General features: G+C 33.6%; 1 protein-coding gene across 2 annotated transcripts in view; it reads right to left on the bottom strand.

Annotated features, from left to right (window-relative positions):
* Positions 1-1,360: 1,360 nt before the first annotated feature.
* LOC129806044 (activating transcription factor of chaperone) overlaps positions 1,361-22,118 on the bottom strand; it is a 36,760-nt gene continuing 16,002 nt past the window's right edge. Inside the window, exons 1-3 of one of the 2 annotated variants that reach the window (XM_055854360.1) lie at positions 18,651-20,707; positions 7,379-7,602; positions 1,361-3,470 (exon numbers count right to left, since the gene is read on the bottom strand). In XM_055854360.1, the coding sequence (XP_055710335.1) occupies positions 2,760-3,470; positions 7,379-7,602; positions 18,651-18,678 (963 nt within the window). In that variant the 5' untranslated portion in view covers positions 18,679-20,707 and the 3' untranslated portion in view covers positions 1,361-2,759. Of the gene's footprint in view, positions 3,471-7,378; positions 7,603-18,650; positions 20,708-22,118 lie in introns of those variants that run through there. The other variant, XM_055854359.1, reaches the window with a different exon arrangement.

The raw sequence follows: 22,118 nt of genomic DNA, 5'->3' as shown, positions 1-22,118 counted from the left end.
TGCTGTCACCAGTCTATCTCATTCTTTCGCACTTCAAATTAAATTGAGCTAAAAATTGAATTTGTTGTGATGTTTAAAAAAAACAAGAAAAGTGCGAAGGAATGAGATAGACGTGTGAGAAAGAAAGGGATGTGAATTTTGACTTCATGAAATTTTCCTTGTCTATAAGGTGGCCCGGAGCCATAAATGCCTAAATTGATTACAGGTCAAATTTGACATTTTTCTAACCTAATTTCATTTTACTGCTCGAACTCTACGGAGAGTGCAGTATATAATCTTCGCGTTTCAGACGATTTCTGAGAAATGTCATTACGTTGTTTATCCGTCTGTCCGTCCAGCTGTCGCCAGATCTAGAGGCCAAACGGTTAGAGATAGCGAATTGGGACCTTCGGGGAACCCCCATTCTGCCCCCAGCCCTCCATAACCATGTCTTTTGGGATTGCTCGAAAACGCGTCGTGCGATTTTTTTTCATTTTTGGATATATTTTAGAGATTACCCACGTGGAAAATTGAACATGTGTGAAAATACCGTTAAAGCATTCCTAATAACGGGTTTTCCAGGTCAAAAGTTAAAAAGGCCCTAGGGAACGCATATATCAGGCGAATGGGGTGTTGCTTGGGCTCGTTGGAAAGGCTTTGGAGTTTACGACAAAACTAAACCGGTTCAATTCGGTTTTGAACTGGTAATGAACCGGTTCATAACCAATAAGTAATTTTTGTCCGGAAATCAATTTTATTACTCTTAAAATCATTTTGTGGGACCTTTCGAGTGATTTACAAATCAGTTTAAATCGATTGAGAACCGGTAAACGGTAAATGATGCAAAAATACTTTTGAGGAATAGCATCAAGCCACGAGTTCGAGCAGTTCGCAAAGCCTGAGACGCTTTGCCTTGCCACCCCTTTTTTTACTTCTCATTTGTACATTAGAGAACCTCACCTGATATTAGATTATTTTAAGTAAAATTAGGTGGATAAATTTTGAAAGATCTGGGGTGGAATGATAACTTTTCGACACTATCGAATCGATAGTATCGATAAATCTATATCTGTTAGATTTAGTGAATGTCAACTTTTTATGCATTTTTGAGTCATTCATTGCGACATTATTAAAAGAATGAGACTGTTGATAAACATTTATTTTACTTACAGGAAGTCGATAGTATCGAAAATGAGTTATCATGTCACCCCTGAAGAGGTTATAGAGCAGGAAAATTTTTAAATCAAAATTCAGTAGTTTTATTAATCTCTGATCCAGATTCTCCTCTTACCTTCATCCTCAAACTTGTAAAATCGACCTGCAATCTTTCAATTAAAAATAAATGAAAGGAAAGCACGCAATGTTTGATGTAAAACATGAATTTTTTATCCATATGTAAACCCTTTATTTGAAATATTTTGCTTGAAATCCAAATACAAGATCAAAGTGTTATTCAAATAATTATACAATCTTGAACTTATTCTTGTCTAAAGCCAGAATATTCACAAAACAAATAAGAATTGTACAAAAATGTTTTTTAAACAGATTTTTTTTTGATAAGTGGAGAACTATATTTAATTTGTCAATCTTACTTTTTCTTGTTTTTTTGTGTTTTGTAAAGGTAAACAGAAAAATGCAATTTCGGTGTAAGTTTTTTCCCCCTGGGAACTACCAAAAAATTAATCTTTCCCAAAAGACTCCATTTGAAAACTTCAGTAATCTTACGTCACAAGCAAAATTGGAGTCTTTGGGGGAGAAATTTCTGGAGTTTTTGTTTTTTTTTTGTATTTTTGGGGGAAGGATTTAAGGGGCAAGGTGTATGCTTTTTCTTGTGGAATAGAAAGGGGATTACTAATCTAAAGTTACAGTGCCAAGAAGACAACGAACTATACAACTCACTGCATCATCATTTTTTTTCTGAGTAAATGTTGTAAGAAGTATTGACATATTTTGCTACAGATAAACATATATTAATTGTATTTTTTTAATTTTCTTTGCGAATATCTCTAGAATGTTCTACAATTAATTTTATTTTTCTTATTATTTATTTATTAATATTTTGTTTTCAAACTACATTTAATCATTTATTAATTTCGATGATGTCTTAATAAAAAAAACTTTGTTTTCAACATCATCGCATTAATATATGCCCAGCTACTCACTAGAGAATTAGTATTATCATTTATATCAATCTTAATTACGGTCAATTCTAGGTGGTAAATAAAAAAGAAAATAAAAATTGTAACTTCTAAAAAATCTAAAATATAAAAAAAATAATAATAGGGGAAAATGTAATTTTCTGAAGAAAATGTTTAATTAAAAAATAAAGGACATTAAAGATAAATAGAGGCTCAAGATCTCACTGTGTTATCACACTTGCATATTAAAATTTTAATATGATTCACATTAATTGTCGCTAGTGAGAGTCCAAATGTGTAATTTGTGTGGTTGAATCATTTTAAATTCAAAATTTGATCTATTTGTTGATAAAAAGGTAGAGTTGGCCCGTAAAATTTGATATAAATTTATTTATAGCATTAATGCGAAAAATTAATGCAATTTTCTCATTAATTTTTTAATGTGAAAAATATTTATGCTTTAGGTAAATTTAAACTTATTTTTGCAGGCCAAGTCCACTTCTTTATCAATAAATAGAAAAACCCCAAATAATAAGTGACTCAAAGACACAAATAATATATTTGGATGCTCACAAGCGACAATTAATGTGAATCACATTAAAATTTTAATGTGCAAGTGTGATAACGCCGTTAAGCCCAGATTCAATCAAGAAGACCCTTTGCCTTGTACACTTCACGCATGAGACCCTTCAGGTACTTAATCTCGCGCTTGAGGTCTTTTGCTTCATCGCTCAACTTCTCATGGACACGCTGCAGGGCCCTCTCCTCCTCCAGCACCTCCTCAATCTCCTGCTTCTTCTTCTTCCTGTAGCGTGTTGCGGCATTTTTATTTTGTTCCTTCTTCCTGGATTTCTTATCTTCGGACCCTCGGGCATAGGGGCGTGACCGCTTCCGGACGCCACCACCGCCCAATATCCCACTTCCACCCACCGCCGCCGATCCCTTTGACCCCTTTGCCGCCCGTGACTCCGGCAGCCACTCATCATCCTGCGAATAGCTAGATCCACTGAATGATGCCTCACTTCGTGGTGAGGAACTTGCCGGAGAGGACGTAAATTCTGAACTATTGTCATCATCCGTCCAATCTGGCAAATCCTGCGCTCTACTGCGCACCAGCTCATCCACCAACTCCATCTCATGGTCAATGTCCTCGGGCATCGGTGACTGAACAATCTCAACCAAACTCCCACCATCCACAACACCAACTTCCTGCTGCTCCTGCCCACTAAATGACGACAGCGTGAATTGCAGAGCATTGTCACACTTATCACCATTCTGTTCTTGGGTCAGAGCATAGAAAGATGCTGGTGTGGAAATTGTCTCATAGAGCACAGGCTCCTGGTAGATGAAGGTCTACACAGACAAAATTCCAAATTTTACCAACAATATTCCTCCAAATACTTTTTTTTTACCACAAAAATCCCAATGAAATGAAATGAAATGTGATACGATGAATTCTTTGCATGAAAGAGATCAAGCGTCGAAGAAGCGTGTTTCACTGTGGGCTATAACTTCCAAATAGGGGTCCAAATTTATTCCAGAATTCTCGCAATAAGTTATGCATAAATCTTCATAAAGTTGGGAAATCTGCTGCACTTATCAAGCCCACACTTTTGTCAATTCTTTGTTCCATTTTATTTAAAATCACTTATTTGTCCCAAATCTTTTTGGAACTATTCTGATTACATTATTGATGACCTATTTGTGGACTTCATCATTTCAGCTATCAATCCCCTCCACAAATAAATTTTCTAACAATAATAAATGCGCCAAATAAAACAAAAGGCAGACGCAATGCATTAAGCGGTGAAGCACTTGGTCTCTTAAGCAAGTGTTACAGGTTCCCGGTGTTCCCAGGATTAAAATTAAGGAATTCCACGACTTTTCCAGTGGATTTTTAAATCGATTAAAATATCCACAAATAATAGTATTGTTCTAATTTTGAGTTGAAAACATTACAACCATATCATCTATTTGGGTATGTGCTTCTCGCTAGAATTATAGCGTTAATGTAAAAACATGAATACGGAGTTTTTGCAATAGATTCCATTGAGTCTCGGCCGCAGAAATATCGGTAATTATTATTATTAATCGTGTTGAGGCTTAAAATCAAGTTTGTCTTGCCCAAAAACGGGCCATGTCAATGGCAAGCGGACTTGCCGACATCAAATTCCCTCTTCCGCATGAAGCAGGGGACAACGGACAAACACAGAAGTGGGAGGTGGTTTGGATCACTCCACAGTCACAAAGGATGTCACATTCGGAGAATCCCCATCGCCGTCTGTTGTCTCTCGAGCGCGCTGCGCCGGTTCGCAAACAATTGAGAGACTTCCATGTCTTCCAGTCTTGGTCACCACCAGGAGGGAGGCCTTCCCTTAATTCGATAAAATCTGGTGGAAAGACTTCCTTTCACAGATTGAGTCTACCCCATAGCAAAATTCCGCGGAAATTCCAGTGGAAAACTAGCGTCCAAATTGCAAAAATCCGCGTAATTTGACGCAGAAATTCCACTAAGTTTTCCATGGAATTTGGAGCCGGAAATTCCATTGGAATCATAGCTCTCCATGGAATTTCCAATACGAACCACTGGAATTCCAGCGTTGAATTCCGCGGTGTTTCGCGGAAGATTTATATGGAAACTCACACGTGAAACGTCCGGGGAATAAGCTGGAAAATCATATGGAAATTTTCACTATATTTCCATAGGGTTTTTTTTATGGTTTTTTTCACTTTTTTTCTCGAATGTCAAACAAATAAAATGATGGTGTGACAACGTGGATAATTTATTTCCAAACCTTCCGCAAACATTTTTAGTGACTCCTGCGACGAATTATAATATAATTAATTATGCGACACTGCGTTTCGTGTACATAATAGTGAAGTGGTTACATTAAATAGGTCGCCAACCTAAAATAAAACTGTTTTTATATCGTACAATATCTATTTTATGAAAAAATATTTTTTTATAAAATAGTTTTTTATTATCTAAAAGTGATAATTCGTTATCGCTGGTTCGGTAAAACTTATTAAAATCCCCGTGATCTTTGCTATTTCTTTAATATTCGGAAGTAAAATCACGAGGTGCACGTTACAGCTTCATTTTTTCTCCATTTTATTTAGGTGGAAAAATCCACATAAATTCCACGAACATTCCATGGATATATTCCACAGAAAAAATCCAGCATAAATCCATCAAATTTTCCTTGGAACTTATTATGGAAAATTTCCATGGATTTTTTCAAGGAAAAACACCGGAAAATTCCGAGGAATTTTTCGCTTGTTATTCCTATTCCGCTTTCTTTTGCTATGGGGTTGCTCTTGATTTTTTGTGACCATGGAGAAGATGCCTCGGTTCAGAAAGAAACTTGGACATCTCTCTACTAGAGATGATTTGTCTCCTCACCCGTGGTGGAGCAATTCCTGCTATATCGGTAATTATACTTAATGAGAACTTTGAGTTGATTTTTTAGGAATGTAATTTTTTCAGGGACTTCCACAAGAAAGACAGATGATAACTCCACGGAACTCTACACGGCATATTTCAGCGGATAAATTCCAAGGATTTTTGTTCTAAAGTAAAACTTTACCCCGTGTGGTTAAGGTACACATAGGGAGCGTCTCAGGTGGCGGACAGGGATTGGCTGTGGTTGGTTCTTGAACTTGCTGTAGTTTGTTTGGAAACAAATGATTCTGGATGCCAAATAACAAACGTCCATGATAATTGCACATAACTTCAAGGAGTTTCCAACGCAAAAATACACGGATTTGATAGTTAAAATTCTAAATTGTTTTCTGTGGATTTTACAGCTTACGACACGCATGAGCTTTCACGCTAAACTTCCACAAATGATTTTGGAAGCCCTCTAGCTAACGTTTATGGAAATATTCCAATAGACTTCCAGAAGTTTCCGATGCAAAAATCTACGGATATGACCGCTAAAATTCCGAGACGTATTCTGTGAATTTTACCGCTTAAAACACGCTCGGGATTTTGAACAGGAATTGACATCTAAATTTCTGCATAGCGTTCCACAAATTGTTGTAGAAGACCTAATCAACATCCAAGGTAATTCTACTGGATCCACTAGGATTTCGTATCTCCGTATACCCGGTTCGTGTTGCCGCTTTCTTAGCGACTCCCTTCCCTATTTATTAAGGGAATCGTTCTTTAGAATAATTTGCCTCGCGAGCGGAAGAGGAAGCTTACACTTAGATTTACGGCTACCACTCCCTCGTGTTTATTTCCACAAAATTCGCCACAAAATTTTCCATAGAGCAACGTTCAAAACTTCCACGGATTATAAAGAAAAAATACGAATTTTTCCGACAAAATTCTCCCACGAAACCCCATACAAAACTCCCACAAATCATCCACAGAAGTGGATAAAAAAAAAGTCTATCACCAATTGGCAACTTGCAACATGGACTACTCAGCTACGAAACTAAACACACACTTGTTTTGCTTCTGACTTTAAAATATTGCTACCATAAGGTCCATCTATCAGAGTATGTGTTGCTCTCAAGAATTATAGCGTTAGAGTGAAAATTCTATGCAGGGAATTTTTGTCTCGAGAATCAAGGAGATAAACTCCCTCGGGTGCGTCAGGGTTGATTATCCTTTCAGGACAGGAAAACACGAATATTTTTCAGTGGCTAAAAGAATTTTTGTGTTCAATTCCAGGGAGTCTTCCCCGATACTCGGGTAACGGATAACCGATCATCGGAAGTTATACTTGGAATATTCTTTGGGAATTTTTAGACAATTTTCAGGGAATACCCTCAAGAGTGCTAGCAGAAAGTTCCTGTGATTTTTTTTCTGTTTTTTTTTAAACACATCCTCGTGAAAAGTTTTAATACAATCTATGAGACTCCCTACATAATTTTTTCGTCTTGGGTATTGGGACAATCAATTATCCACTCTACAAGCCCTATGACAACAAATCAGAAGTGGGATTTGATCCCACTTCTGAGGATGTTGGTTCATATTCCACTTCTGATTTGTTGCACTGGGTCTAGTACCTCGAGCATGGATCAGAAGTCTCATTTTTTTTTCAAGTACTCAATTTCAAAAACGTTTACAAAACTCAACCCCAATTATTTTAAAAAGATCTCTTTGAGCTAAAGAAGAAACTTTCTACTACTAATTGAATTCCACAATGGATAAATTTTCTGAGATTTTTGAAGATGAAACACGTTGCTGATCTTTTCATGATCGCGATGACAAATGAAATGGGCAAATTTGAATTTTGACAGAAACATACCTGATCAATGCATTGTGCAGCCTCCCCAAAAGTTATTCTCTGTGGAGATGTCTGAGGTGGAGTCTGTGGTGGTGTCAAATGAGTCAACTCCACGGCATCGTAAACAGATTCAAATTCCTGAAGAAGCTCCTGAGTATCATGCTTCTTCACGGCAATTGGCTCAAGTGGCGGTGGCGGATATTCATCCAGGCTCGGAATTATCATCTTTTCGTTGAGCCATTGTTCTGCAGAGACAGAAAAATCCACCGAGAAAATTAGCTTCAAATCACAATCTTTTCCACATTTATTTCTCATATATTTACTCAGACAATTACTATTCAAACTTTGACGCTAGATTAGAAGGAAATATACAAAGAGTGATAAATGGGGTTACCCGGAATTGGAACTTTTGTCTTAATCACTTCTCTCTCTCATTGACATTTTGTCACATTTATCTCTAAATATTTTTTTGCAAACGTTGCTCAAGCTAGACAAGGGATTCCCACTTACATTTGCCTTATATGCATTCTGAAAAGTTTGTGATCCATGAATCAAAACATTGATACAAATTTCTTAGGAAAGGTTACCCTTTCTACTTCCTTAATAAGCATATTATTTGTGAGTTGTAATATTTAGTAAACACTGCAAGTTCCGTTTCCAAGACCTTCAGTTTCAATAAATTAAAGAATTGAATTGATGATTTATTGTATCAATCATTCAATCGCAAACACATGCAACATATACAGATTTACAAAGTATTTGCAGATGATAAAATTTAATTTCAGTATCTTTAAACGAAAAAAAGCAACGGAAAAAATTCTCATGATTTGAGTTTATAGAGATATCGATAGAAGTATTGGCCTTTAGGTCCTTTGAAGACCGACACAAGGAATAATTTTTCGAATAGACAAAGCCACTCTAAAGTCAATTCAAACCTATTAGAAGTCTACCCGAAGTCTGAAGTATAGTTTCACGTATTCGCCACCATAGCGCTGGCTGTCCTTTCATTTCCAAATTTTCTGTATTTTTGACACTTCAATTGTCCTCAAGAGTGCGTAAACTTTTGCTGCAAAAAGTGAGCCTTTTGTAGTTTTTTTTTAGTTCAAAGATGGTAAAACATTTGAACTTTAATAAAATAAAAAAATATAATTTTCATGGACTGAATTCAAAGCCTGAATTAACCCCTATCTCTCATTTCTTACTATTAAGAAGCCCCTGTAGAAAATTCCCTTAGAACACTGAGAGAAATCCGAAAAAGTTAAAATAACATTCCGGAAATGTTAATTTTACCCTGAAGTATTGACCCGAAATCGGTGTAAATATTATGCTTTTTAGGTGTATTAGGGGTTAAAGTTACCCTTTTTCATGTTAATTTTACCCTTAAAAAGGTGTAAAATTAACATTAAAAAATGTTGATATATTTTTACACCTAAAAAGTGTTAAAGTTATGAGGAAAAAAAAATTAATCGCACAACCGTTTTTTTCTCAGTGTAAAATATAAGTGAACATTTAACATTATACCCAGCGTACAATAACTTTTGTTTGTAAACATGTTTTTAACATTTTCTATAAGAGTGAGCGAGATAACTATATCTAGATTTCATTCACTTTCACTGAAATGTCAAAAACATGTTTACAAAACAAAACTAATTGTGCGTTGGGCATTAAGCATTTAACAATTTAATTTATCTGCCATTAATCTGTATTTTACCGGCCTTTATTAGGGCATACAAATTAAATCTTAACGGTAATGCCATAGACTCACTTACGACTTCAGCCATGAGATGGCTTAGTGTTAAACTGATGGGAATTTAGTCTAATCATTACTTCAATTATAATTAAGTTAACACGTCTCTCGGCTTAAGCCGTAAGTGTGTCTAAGGCATAGGGCCTAAACTAATGTTTATTGCCGGATGTTAATTAAAAAGACCTGTGCCAGGCGGGTATTCACAAACGTTTTAAACAACTTGGATCAAAATTTTGGAAATGTCAAAATTCTTTTAAAAAAAAATGTAACCAAAATCGGTGAAAAACGTTTTGTAAACCTGATGAAAGAGATCGCATTTCCGAAACGTCACCGAATCACTGCGTTTGATAATATAATAACATTTCAAAGAAACGAAGTCACTCCAAAATCAAGCCAAACCAATTCGAAAATTTATCTGAAGCCTAAAGTGCAAGTTCACATACTTGCCGCTTCAGCACTGATTGTTCTTCTTTTTAGAATTTCGGTATTCTTGACACTTCAATCGTCAACAATGTCAACAACAGAGTGCGTATAACATTGTTGCAAAAAGTGAATTTTTGTGTAGTTTTGTGGAATTTTAGGATAAAATGTCCGTTTCATGAACTTGCTCACTTTTGTGTAACTCGTCGGTTTAAACGTTCGAAGTTCCAACTGATTTTTAGGTAAGTTCTCTCTGATATACCTTCGATCCGATACAGAAAAAATCTCAACCGGAGAGAGCTCTCAAATCGGGAAGATTATTACTGAACGAGATAATTGATTCACTTTTGAGTTCGTTATAAAGGTCTTCGAATTTCTGAGAAGTATGAACCGTATCGGTTATGAATCGATAATCAACCGGTTCTAAATCGATAAGTAATTTTTGGTCGAAAATTAATTGTATAACTAATTTTGACGATCTTTTAAGTGATGTGTAAATCGGTTTTAATCGGTTGTGAACCACCGTAAAATGAGTCTAGGCCAGAAGGAGTAGTTTAGCGCTGCTGGCCTATTTGACAATGGTTCACTAATAAAACTAACTTTATCTAGCTAGTCTCTTTATTTATTTATTTTTTATTTTGAATTACCTAAAACAACTTTCCCACAAATTTATATTTTCGAATCATTTTAAAAGACATTTCAACATCTTTCTCTAATTAGGGTAAGTGTGCCAAATTCGGCATACTTGCATGCAAGTGGCAAAGTCTCAAGTTTGAAATGTAATATTTTTAATACAAGTTGATTTTTTTATTCGCTTTTCTTAAAGCGTGTTGCTTGGAACCTTGTAGACAATTTATCGTCTTTATTTACTTTAAAACCATTCTTAATACAATTTAAAATTAATAAAAATGTAGACTTAGCTTTTGTGCCCTATTTCGGCCACCTTCATTCTCATAGTTCCTTGCCCTTCGGGAATTCTTCCTATGTTTTTTTCGCGTCATCTCGCTTGTCGAAGCTACAGTTTTTGTAATTCTTTTGCATTGTATAATCTTTAGAGTGAGTAAAAACTTGAAATTCATGGAAATTAGAGGAACAAAAAAGGTGGCCGGAATTGCAAGCTGGCCGGAATTTGGCACATTTACCATATATATTAAAAATATAGATAAATAAAATCACAAAAATTCCTAAAGGGACAATATGGTATGAAAATGAGTCTATTTTACTCTGTTTTCAGCTCTGACTGTAAAATATCATTTGCAAATTTCAGTATCTCTGGAAAATAAGAAGTAAAATTGAGAGATTTGAATAACCTTTGACCACATAACATTCTCACACAGAAAATCATAAATATACTGTGTGTCATTTGGCCTAGATTTTCTTACACTCTAATCTCCACAATATTTACATCGTATTTTCATTTTCTCTGTTATGTATAGAGGGAGTCATGGAGAGAGAAAAATTAATTGAAAAGATCAACACTGCGTTGAATTAATTTTGTGGATATTTGAAGGTGATCCACGCAATAATCAAAGATTGTAACTTAATAAATTCTTCCTTTGCCCCAAGGATTTTTCAACAGTTATCGCTAATTAAATGCTTTAAAAGATTATGCACATTTTCAATAAATGAATGGACTTGTTCAAAAGGTTACTAACTCATTATGCATTTCAATTTTGAACATTATACAAAAGCATTTTCAATTAAAACAGAAGTTACGGAAATGACGAAAAGGGGCAATTTTTGTTGTTTGACCAATCATTCAAAAAAACAAATACAGCACAAGACGTCACTTTCACCTCTTTTTGCTTTGTTTTCTTCTGGAGAAAATTTCTAATTTTCAAGTGATCACGTGGCAAAAGTCACATGAAACTCTCCTCTTTTGCATCATTCATCTTTCGAATCTTTTGATTTTTTTTGTGTGAATATTTTACATGTCTGAAAATGATCATTTTCCTTCATGTGCATCATCTCTGGTTTTCCCATAACAAAAAAAGATAAAAAAAAAGAACTAGATAGAATGAGAAAAAGAGAGACATATACCACCAAGGTTATCAACGAAATGCAGAATATAATTCTTAAAGCAAAAATGTCCCATAGTTGAATGATCGGATCATGGACCGATTGATTGTGTTCCATTCCTATCTTCCACATACTCCTCATTTTGCCCATTTTTACTGCCTTTTGATGCGTCTGTTCTCTCCATAATTATCACCATTCTCGTGCGATCTTTTTTCGTATTTTTGAGCTCCATGTGACATATCGCAGATTTTTTTTTTTGTACTGTCTCGCAGTTTTAGCTCTATAAGACATTTTAGCCGTATTTTATTGACCTATGAATATTTGGACAAATTTTTCCACACACAAAAAATCTCAAAGTCGCTGGCGAAGACACAAAATTTTGCGATGATGCAAGCATTTATATGAATTAAAGAATACAATTTCACTTATTCTAAAATTTCAAGTAATAATTGATTTTTTTCCAATTATCTCTAAAATAGAGACATTAATGTGATATCTTCGCTTTAAACATTGTTTTTTTTTATTCTTCATTTTACTATCACCTAAAAACATGTCCCACGTTTAGTAATGATCATCACGAAAACGAGATTGTAATAAATATTTTCAGTTCCACTGAAGTTTCAATTTTGTAGATAAATGAACTAAATTCAATCTTTAGAAGTTGTTCAGAAAATTTTGCAAACTATACTCGAACAATAAATACTAAAAAGCACCGGGTTGAAAATAGATTAGAATACCTTTTGAAGTCATCACGGAAATTGTTTAAAATAGGTCATAAACAATGCAAATGCATTTCTAATAAAAGAAGTCTATTGTGAGTTTTCTTGCGAATCAGAATAGGAAAAGCTTTTCCAAGAACTTTAAAAAATATTTTATTATATTTACATTTTTATGAAATTTTAGTCAATAAAAATGCATTTAAAACGATTGTACGTAAAATAAGCACCTGTTTATATTCGTTTTGCCAAAGCCTTCATGAAAATTTCATTGTTTTTAATTCTTTTAGACTCTGCCCAATTTCGGACAGCCTACATGCAATATCGGACACTTGTCATATTACTCTAAATTCAATAAAATTTAGTCTTTTTTTAATTTGTAAAACTTGTACAATGCCGAAGAAACAAGAAAGCGTAGCCTCTACGAACTAAATGTTGTAAAAAGAGCCTTGGAAGAGTTCCGAAAGGGAAATGAACTTCAAGGAACTAAGTGTCCGATATTGCACACAAAGTAATTTCTGTTTTTTTTTTAAATCTATTAAAATTATTTTAGAGAAAATTAAGATGTTAAACTACTCTAAAATATTCCAAACAAAACTCTTGAAATGTAAAAAAAATCAGTTTGTAATAAAAATATGGTAACTACCAAATTTCGGCACAGTAGCATGCAAGTGACAAAGTTCTTTTGTTAGAGGAGACTGGGGCAAAAAGTCACAAAACAGAATTTTATTTTTTTTACAAGATACCCGAGCACCTCCAAAATATCTAATTAGCACAGTTTTATAGGAAATTTACCGCTCTACAACTCTGTAAAAGTAATTTTCTTCTATTTTGTAAGAAAATATATTTATCGAGCCGTTTTCTGAAAGGTAATTTTGTGATCATTCTCAAAAATGCTGAGGCAAATAGTATCAGGCATAAGATACTATCACATTTTGATTCGCTTTATTACGGGATTCCGTAAATTTAAGTAAAATACCTATATTACATATTTTCATAGGAAATTTATTCTTCTACACCTTTGTAAAACACCATTTTCTCTATTTGAGCGAGAAAAGCGCGAAAGTGGCGACACATAGCATTGACGCTTTTTTTCACCGTGGGACATCAGAAATTATTTCGGTTTTGTTACTTTTTGCCCCAAGTGGCCATTTTTAATAAAAGGATTACTGGAGAAAAGAATCTTTGTAAAATTCTCAAATAGATAGCAGATTCCTATTCAAAGAATATCCAGAAAATTTGGGAAATATTCACCAATGCATCAAATTTAATATAAGTAGCTAATAATCGTTATCTCCTGCAAGGAAATATTTCAAAAATAGAGCTAAAAATTTCGATATTTTTTTATTTTCTAAATTCCTTGTTCAAATTTTAACAAACTTACGACATTGAAGAAGACCTATGGAGGCTATCTATGGAAAAAAATTAAGCCACTATCTTATTTATCTTGAAAGATATTGAATTTTGAAATTTTCGATTTGTGACTTTTTGCCCCAGTCTCCCCTACTTTTTTTTAAGGAGTATTTCTTGCAAACTTGTAGACTGTTTATTGTCTTTGTTTTCTCTAAAAACATTCTTATACATTTTCAAATTAATAAAAATGTAGAAATAGCATTGGTGGTCTATTTCGGCCACCTCCACTCTTATAGTACCTTGCCCTTCCGGAATTCCTCCAATGCCTTTTTCAGATCATCTTGCTCGTCGAAGCGATATATTTTGTTATTTTCTTGCATTGTATAATCTCTCGTGTACGCAAAAACTACAAAATCATGGAAATTTGAGGATTTAAAAATGTGGCCGGAAATGCAAGCTGGACGGAATTTTGTACACTTACCCTAATATGTGAAAGAACACTAGTAAAAAACTACGTAATTTTTCTTAAATCAACAAATTCACAAAATTATGATTGAGGAAGGAATCTGTACGGTAAAGTTTGTATCAACTCTCGGTCTCGTCGGTGTTGCTCAGACCATCTTCAGTTTGTCCCCTGTATCGTTTTCCCGCCATAAAATGAATTCTTATCAACTATTGCAATGTGCATTGCGTTAGTTTATATTTAATCTAGAACCAATGATACGTGGCACAACTGATTAAATACATGGGGATCCGGGGGACAGTAGATGTTCGCTATTACACAAAAATACTTAAATGTATCATGAATAAACCAAATAGTGTTTTGCGATTTTTTTTTTCAACTAATTGTAAAGCATTTTTCTTAACCACACGATCTGTGGTATCATTTCTTTATCAACTTCTCGAGATTTTTAGTAGCAAAACCATGGAAACTCTACAGGTTTGGTGAACTAAATATTTAATAATAATATTTAATTTACAAAATAGCCTGAAAGACAAATCCTGTATTTCTCATTGACTCTCAACATCACACAGCTCACACAGAGACACTCTGCTTGATAATAATCACGTTTCTTCACCTAATAAAATGCTCTACGATCCCACTACTAGAGAGATCATCTTCATGTATCATTAGGTAATTCAGTGATACTTTCACATACGAGATTTGTGTCTCTTTTTGAACGTTATCACAATCCCCAGGAATTTTTGACACAGCAACAAAGCTGGAGAGAAGATTGGATGAGCCATCCAATGAAATCACATTTTCAATGATAATTTTTACATTTCTTGTATTTGTGTGTTGTTTGGCTCATGAAGAAAACAACACTAAAACTGGACACCTCTATACCCATACCTATATCTATTTTTATTTATAAAAATATATATATATATATTAAATTAACATAAAAACTTGTTGGCAATTCTATCTCTATCGCACAATATACGATCATGGCTCTGTTATTTTTTTTTTTTTTAATTTTACGTCCTCCTCCTCAGCAACAACAACCATCAACTTTTTTTTTGCTGGGGCAATCAAGAAATCGAGGGGGTCAGAGAGAAAGACAACAAGCATAACTCGAAATATTTTCCATCTCAAACCTTTCCAAGCACTCTTACATTGGAAATAGGGTGAAGGCATAGCTAATGGCCATATCAAACATATTCCTAATTCAAATTCACAGAAGCAGAACTTGAGTTTATGATTTTTCAGGAATTTTCATGAAAGAACCTTTAACACATTTCTATTTGATATTCCATATAAATTTTGCCAAAAGAAAATCATCTTGACTGAAGTATATTCTTAAATTGAAAACATTTAAGCATATACTTCAGCGCATGTCACCATTTGCATCAAAATTGATGAACAGTGAAGAGACGCAATGACACTTAACTTAACACTCTCGAGTGTTTATCCAACACTCAATATACAACTATTCTACTGAAAATAGACACAGGCTGATCCTCGAAAATACTCAGCTGGAAAAATTTGGCGGCGAAAGATCATTCCGAATTACACTGAGAATTTAGGATCAAGCATTAGCGTTTTTTGCGTAAATTTCTATTAATTGTGCATAGATTACTGAAAGACTCCTTAAGAGCAATAGAAATGCATATTTCATACAGATAGGAGCACTCTGACTTTCCCATTACTCCAATTTTATTGCAATTTAAGATTTTGTGGTATTGCGTACCATAACTCTTCATGTGCCCAAATTTTGAGCTAATCCCTGAGTGTATTGATACCAATTCTCATTTTCGTGCTGATCCCTAAACTGATGCCTGTGTCTATTTTGAACTTTAGAGTGTTGTCATTAGGCCTATTATATAAATATGAGGCTTGTATTAACACTTCACTGGGAAAAAGAGGCTGCGATTAACATTTTTTCGTCATATTTTTACACCCAAAAAGTGTTAAAGTAATATCAACATTTTTCAATGTTAATTTTACACCTTTTAAGGGTAAAATCAACATAAAAGAAGGGTAACTTTAACCCATAATACACCTAAAAAAGGTAATATTTACACCGATTTCGGATCAATACTGCAGGGTAAAATTAACATATCCGGAATGTTATTTTAACTTTTTCGGATTTCTCTCAGTATACATGCACTGACATGATAATTGTCAGGTCAAGTCTTACTGATAATAAAGGTAGAACGTGAGTGTAATATCAAGTCTTACTCTGTGTCGAATTGTTTCAAAGTTAATTTCTTTGAATTAAGTTCTCTAACGGTCCTATCACACTAGGATTTTCACAATTTAATTTTGAATTCAATTGAGCCAATTTAGCATTAAGATTTCTAGAATTTACTTGAAAATCCTCACAGCCAGGACACATTTTGCAAGAAATTTTCTCAATTTTAAATAATGCCGCGAGATTTTTAGTTGTGAATGACTCCGGAAAATGTGTGATAGTACTCAAAATGTCTTATAAGTCACTTATCTGTTATGCAAAAGAATCCCGAAAGCCAGAAGAAAGGATTGTAGGCAAGAGGACTCATGAAGAGACTCTAATACAGTCTTGTTAAAAATCTGTATGACGTCATCCCAACTGCGATTTTTTGACACAACTTTTGATTTTTTTCTTTCGAATTACTTTGGAAGAACTCAACAAATTACTCCCAAAAATTGAAGCTTCACTCGCGTACAAGTTTATCACTAATCACTGTACATATTTTATTTTTTTTGCCACAAATAATAATTAATCACGAGTGAATAAATTTTAATAAGAACAGTTTGGTTCAAAAGGCTACTTGTTTAACTACAATAAAATTGAAATTAATGAAATTATTGAGCAATTTTAACATTTTAATTTGCTGAATTCAAATTTAATTGAGCAACCACATTTATGCTATTTTCGCATGTTTAAACATGTTTTGGTGAGTCAAATATTAGTTTATATCAATAAATAAGCTAAAATCTATCAATTCAAATGATTTTTAATGCAAAATAACGCACAGGAACAATTCATCTGAAAATTTAATTGAATTTACAAATTGAAAAAATCCTAGTGTGATAGCACGGTAAGTGTAGTAACATTTTATTAAAAAAACAAACGATCACGGTTTTACAAACGATTTAATCGGTGTAAATATTACCCTTTTTAGGTGTATTAGGGGTTGAAGTTACCATTTTTCATGTTAATTTTACCCTTAAAAAGGTGTAAAATTAACATTAAAAAATGTTCATATATTTTTACACCTAGAAAATGTTAAAGTTCTGAGGAAAAATTTTAATCGCACCCTGTTTTTTTCTCAGTGTAATACTTCCTTCGTATCGAAAAAAAAATTCACACATTTACTAGACCATGTGCGACTTTTTCGATGTGGAAGGAGTAATTTTGGTTTGACATTTTGCCGATTGGATCAGCCACAGTCATAAATTTTACTCAATTTTTTTCTATGTTCTTAAGGGATTTGACCCATGGATCTTTTCGGTAAATTTGAAGACTTGAAATAGCTATTAAAATAAATTATTACAATCTGTCAAGTTTATAAAAAAAAACATGTTGGAAAAAATTAAATGTTAGAAGCTTGAGTGGTCCGAAGGTAGCGCGATACAAAACAAATGCAGATACAAAGCAAATACATTTAGCCCAGCTACTGATCCAACAGATTATTAATGGACGGCCATAAGTCTGGAAACTAATCTGAAATGTTTCCACTTATGGCCATACTCAAGTTTTATAATAATTTTGCAAAAAATTGTGCGATTTTTTTTGTTAAAACTTGCTTTAATTATATGAGAAAGAAACTTAAGGAAGAGAACTTCTTTTTCTTCTCTTCTTTAAAGTTCTTGTAGGTGCCGGACGTCTCTTGACATCCACACAGACCGAGGGGAAAGCAAATTGCATATTTTCAATGATATATCGTCTCCTCAAAATGAAACTGTTCTAACTGCATTTTTTTGTATCTGCAATCTTAGCAAACGCACTTCATGATGCGTCATTAGCTACAAATGCTGATACAAATTAAATGCACTTAGGATAGTTTCATTTTGAAGAGACGATATGGTGATCAAAATCGCTAAATTCCTCGCAAAAGTCGAGAAATTTCTTAACGATTTAACCAAGGGGCGAATCACGCTACCTTCGCACGTCTCAAGCTTCGGACAACCCAATTTTTCGTCTACTTTATTATTAATGGATTTGATCCAAGGCTACTTTCAGAAAATTTGGGAAAAAACATATTAAAAAAAGGAGTTGTGCGAAGCTTCAGTCGTCCGAAGGTACCGTGCTTCCCCTGTATTTTAATCATCTTTGATATCAGTCTTGACATCAGTGAGATATTTGATTTTAAAACAATGAACTGCTGTGCTAAATTTGAAAATGTCTGGTAGAGGCCATAAGTACAGTTCTGACCATAACCTATGCCACCACGCTATATATGTAAAAATTTGAGATGCGAAGAAAACGCCCTGAACTAAAATCATATTCCTTTCAAAGTCAACATGCAATCAAGTTTTTCAATCAAATCAACATTTTCTCTCCTTCAACAGATAAAAATATTGCTATTTTTATTTTTTTTTTCTACTAACCATACGTTGATATCATGTAGGTACTCATGAGTGTAGCTTTTCCTCTAAAACACCTTTATCCCTAAATTTTTCCCGCGCAATATCTTCCCACCTCTTTAGAGGTGTGCACAGGTGCAAATGGTGTGGTAATCCCCTTACACACACACACACACACAAACACGTCAGAGAGAGAGAGAATTCGTTATCGTTATTCTTTTACCTTGGAAACCGTGCTTTTCTTATTAATCAACAATTACAAAATACATATAAATTTTAAAAAATAAAACTTGTACGTTAAATTATGGCAATGATGTTTTCTTTTGACTTAAAAAAAATAACTTGGATTTATTTTTTTCTTTTATAACACAGATATTTAAAACTTTTTTTTTAATTTCTTTTTTTTTAATTCTTCAACAGGCACAGAATTATTTTTATTTTATTTATTTATTTGTTTTACTATGAATCCTCTGAGTGGAATGTATTATGGCAATTGAGATAATTCATTTAAAAATCTCTTTTATTAAATATTCTTTTTTTTAATATTTGTTTTAACTAATTTTAGTGTTAGTTTTTCCTTATTTTTTTTGTTTAATCTAAGTAAATATTTATTTAAATTGGAATGTTTTTTTTTATTCTTCTGCAACTGTTGCGTTTTTTATTATTATTGTTTTTTTTAGTATATGTATATTTTGCTTAGACGGTAATAAATAGTTCCAACAGTTTCTTTCCTTACTGTTTTGGTCGTCTCTTCACCAATTTTTGTGAATTGAAGACAATTTCACGGTTCCAAGTATAACGATAAGCGCATGTATAGATCATGCTCACGGATTGAGCCAGTGTCCAGTCCTTAATATTTACATATAGAAACAATCCTAGAAACACTCCTTATTTTTTTACTCTCTCTCTCATTTATGCAACGTGTCTTGTAAAAAATTCCAATGCAAATTGATCCACGCTCCTAGAATTCTGAGGATCGCTGCTTATGATCAATTTCTTCCCCTGCCAAAGGATCATGCAGATTGAAGACTTCTTGTTAATTCCAAAAAAAAAACGTGTCACAAGTTTATCCACATAAAAAAACTTCAATATTGTACGTTTTTTTTTTCACAAAATAACTTTTTGTTCTTTCTTTTGAACAATCACAATTTCTTTTAATTCAACATTAATTTTGTTGCTAAGCCGCTACCACTTTTGTTTTGCATCAAATAAGGCAAATTATTTTCTTGTTTTCTTGCTCTTCTCCCAGACAAGAGAAAATCATCCGCAATCGATTGAGTTCTCAATTCAACTGATCACACATGAAATTCCATCCACTCGTACGATCACTTTGAGATCACTCATACATCCAGGCCAAAACCCATACAACAAATCCCTCTTCTCTATATACTCAAAAACGATATTGAAAATATGTTTCAACAGACACTGAGAAAAATAATTTATTACATGGTTTGCAATAGCAATTCTCTCTTGAACCTTTCAGAGTATACATTTATTTAAATAAGTTCAGAGTATATCGTATCAATATTTTTCAATATATAGAGCTTTTGTTGATTTTCTCTTTTTTTTCATTAATTGTCGTTGAAAGAGACAAATAGGACAAGTTTGTAAGATTTTTCCTTCTCCCGCGCGACCCATACCTTATCTCTTTTATAACTTTTCTGTAGTCCAAGAGACAATCTCTTGTCCCTTACATACAACAAATACTTGCAAGCAAAATTACTTTAAGAACAAATAGACATGTCTACTTATTTTTACAATTTAAATGTATTTAAATGCTATTCATGCAGTGATGATCAACCTTGAGCTCTTTGGTTTCAATCTTCCCAAAAGATATTTTATTGCTCGAATCTTAAAGAGAATAATTATGATAATTCTGGAATTTTTAATAGAAAAACCGAAAAAAAGAACTGTTCTATTGCTTTGACCTGAGGTCGTATTCTGTAACACTATGACAATGTCATATGATAAATTTAATTTTTTATGTATATTAATTTTAGTTACAAAGAGCTTCATAGAGCTCCTTACAATGACCATTCGATGTTCCTTTAGCTTTAACGTTGTCCTACTCCCGAATTTACTACGCAAATTTGTCTTATGACAATGTCATATCGTTACAGAATTTTACGACAGACCGTCATTAAAGGCCGGTCTACAAACTTCTGGATCATTGATCTTAGTCACATCATCGAATACTTTTACCTAATTTACCACATAAAAAATTCTAAATTTGTCATATGACAATGTCATACTGTTACAGAATCTCACTATTGGGAGCGTATTCTCTAACAGTATGACAATGTCATATGACAAACTTCAAAAAAACTTTATTTAGTAAATAAAAAAAACTACAAAAATTAAATTCAGACCGATCATCTACATTTATACCAGGGGGTAACATTAGCTCTGAAAAATGCGACCGGTTTCAGTGTAAATTTTGCCCTGTTTTCGTACACATTTCACGAGATATCTCCAAAACTACGTAGGTTGCTAATTTGGGGTTTTCGGTTGCCTATTCAATATTAAGTTGGCTTTTATTTTGCATTTATATTTTTTGCTAATTCTTTCTACAGTGACAGAAAACAGCTAATAAACCCAAAAGTTTTTTAGGCGCGCTAGAGACATATGGGAAACATAGGAAATGTCATGCCCCTGATTCATACAGTTCCTTTCAATGCTCACTGGCCTACAATCTTGTCTTGCTTCCCAATATACTATAAGACTTTGTCATATGATATTGTCAGAATGTTTCAGTATTGGCGCTCTAGAGATTGAAATCAACGGTAATGACCAGCACATAATAACTTTTGTTTGTAAACATATTTTCAAAATTGTCTATGAGAGTGATAGAAATGACTAGATCTAAATCTCACTCACACTCATTGCAATGTCAAAATCAATGTTATTTCATTTATCCTCAAATTTTACTGCTCGAACTCAAAGAGAGAACAAATATAATAATCCACTTTTTCAACTTGTAGCACGGCCAGAGGCCAAACCTTTTCCTTTCCCCCCGACCCTCTCCTGCACCTCAAAAAACCATGTTTTTGGTTTATTTCGAAAACGGCTCCTACAATTTCTTTCATTTTCAAATATGTTTTGAAGGTAGTCTGGGTGAATGTTTCGTCCTTGGACACCTATATTCGAAACCCAGTTCGATATCGAATTTTCGAAAATCAAAGTTTAACCACTTTAAAGAGCTTATTTTTCAACCGATTTGCCTAAATTTGGATTTTTTGAAAGATCTTCAAATTTCGGAATTAATCAGTAGTAAATTGGTAACCCGTAAATGTTCTACCTTACACGGATTTAAGATTTTTACTGCTCGAACTCCATAGAGAGAGCAGTACACAGTAAAAAAAAAAGATTACAAGGATAATCGTTGGTTTACTTCTTTACCACAATTATTCTTGTTAAATTACTCAAATATGTATTTCAGCAAAATGCGTAATCTGAAAATGTGTAATGTAAATTTTATGTAATGGAAAACCG

The sequence above is a fragment of the Phlebotomus papatasi genome, chromosome 3 (assembly GCF_024763615.1).
Source record: "Phlebotomus papatasi isolate M1 chromosome 3, Ppap_2.1, whole genome shotgun sequence".
NCBI lineage: Eukaryota > Metazoa > Arthropoda > Insecta > Diptera > Psychodidae > Phlebotomus > Phlebotomus papatasi.
This window is presented reverse-complemented; position numbering and strand designations above follow the sequence as displayed.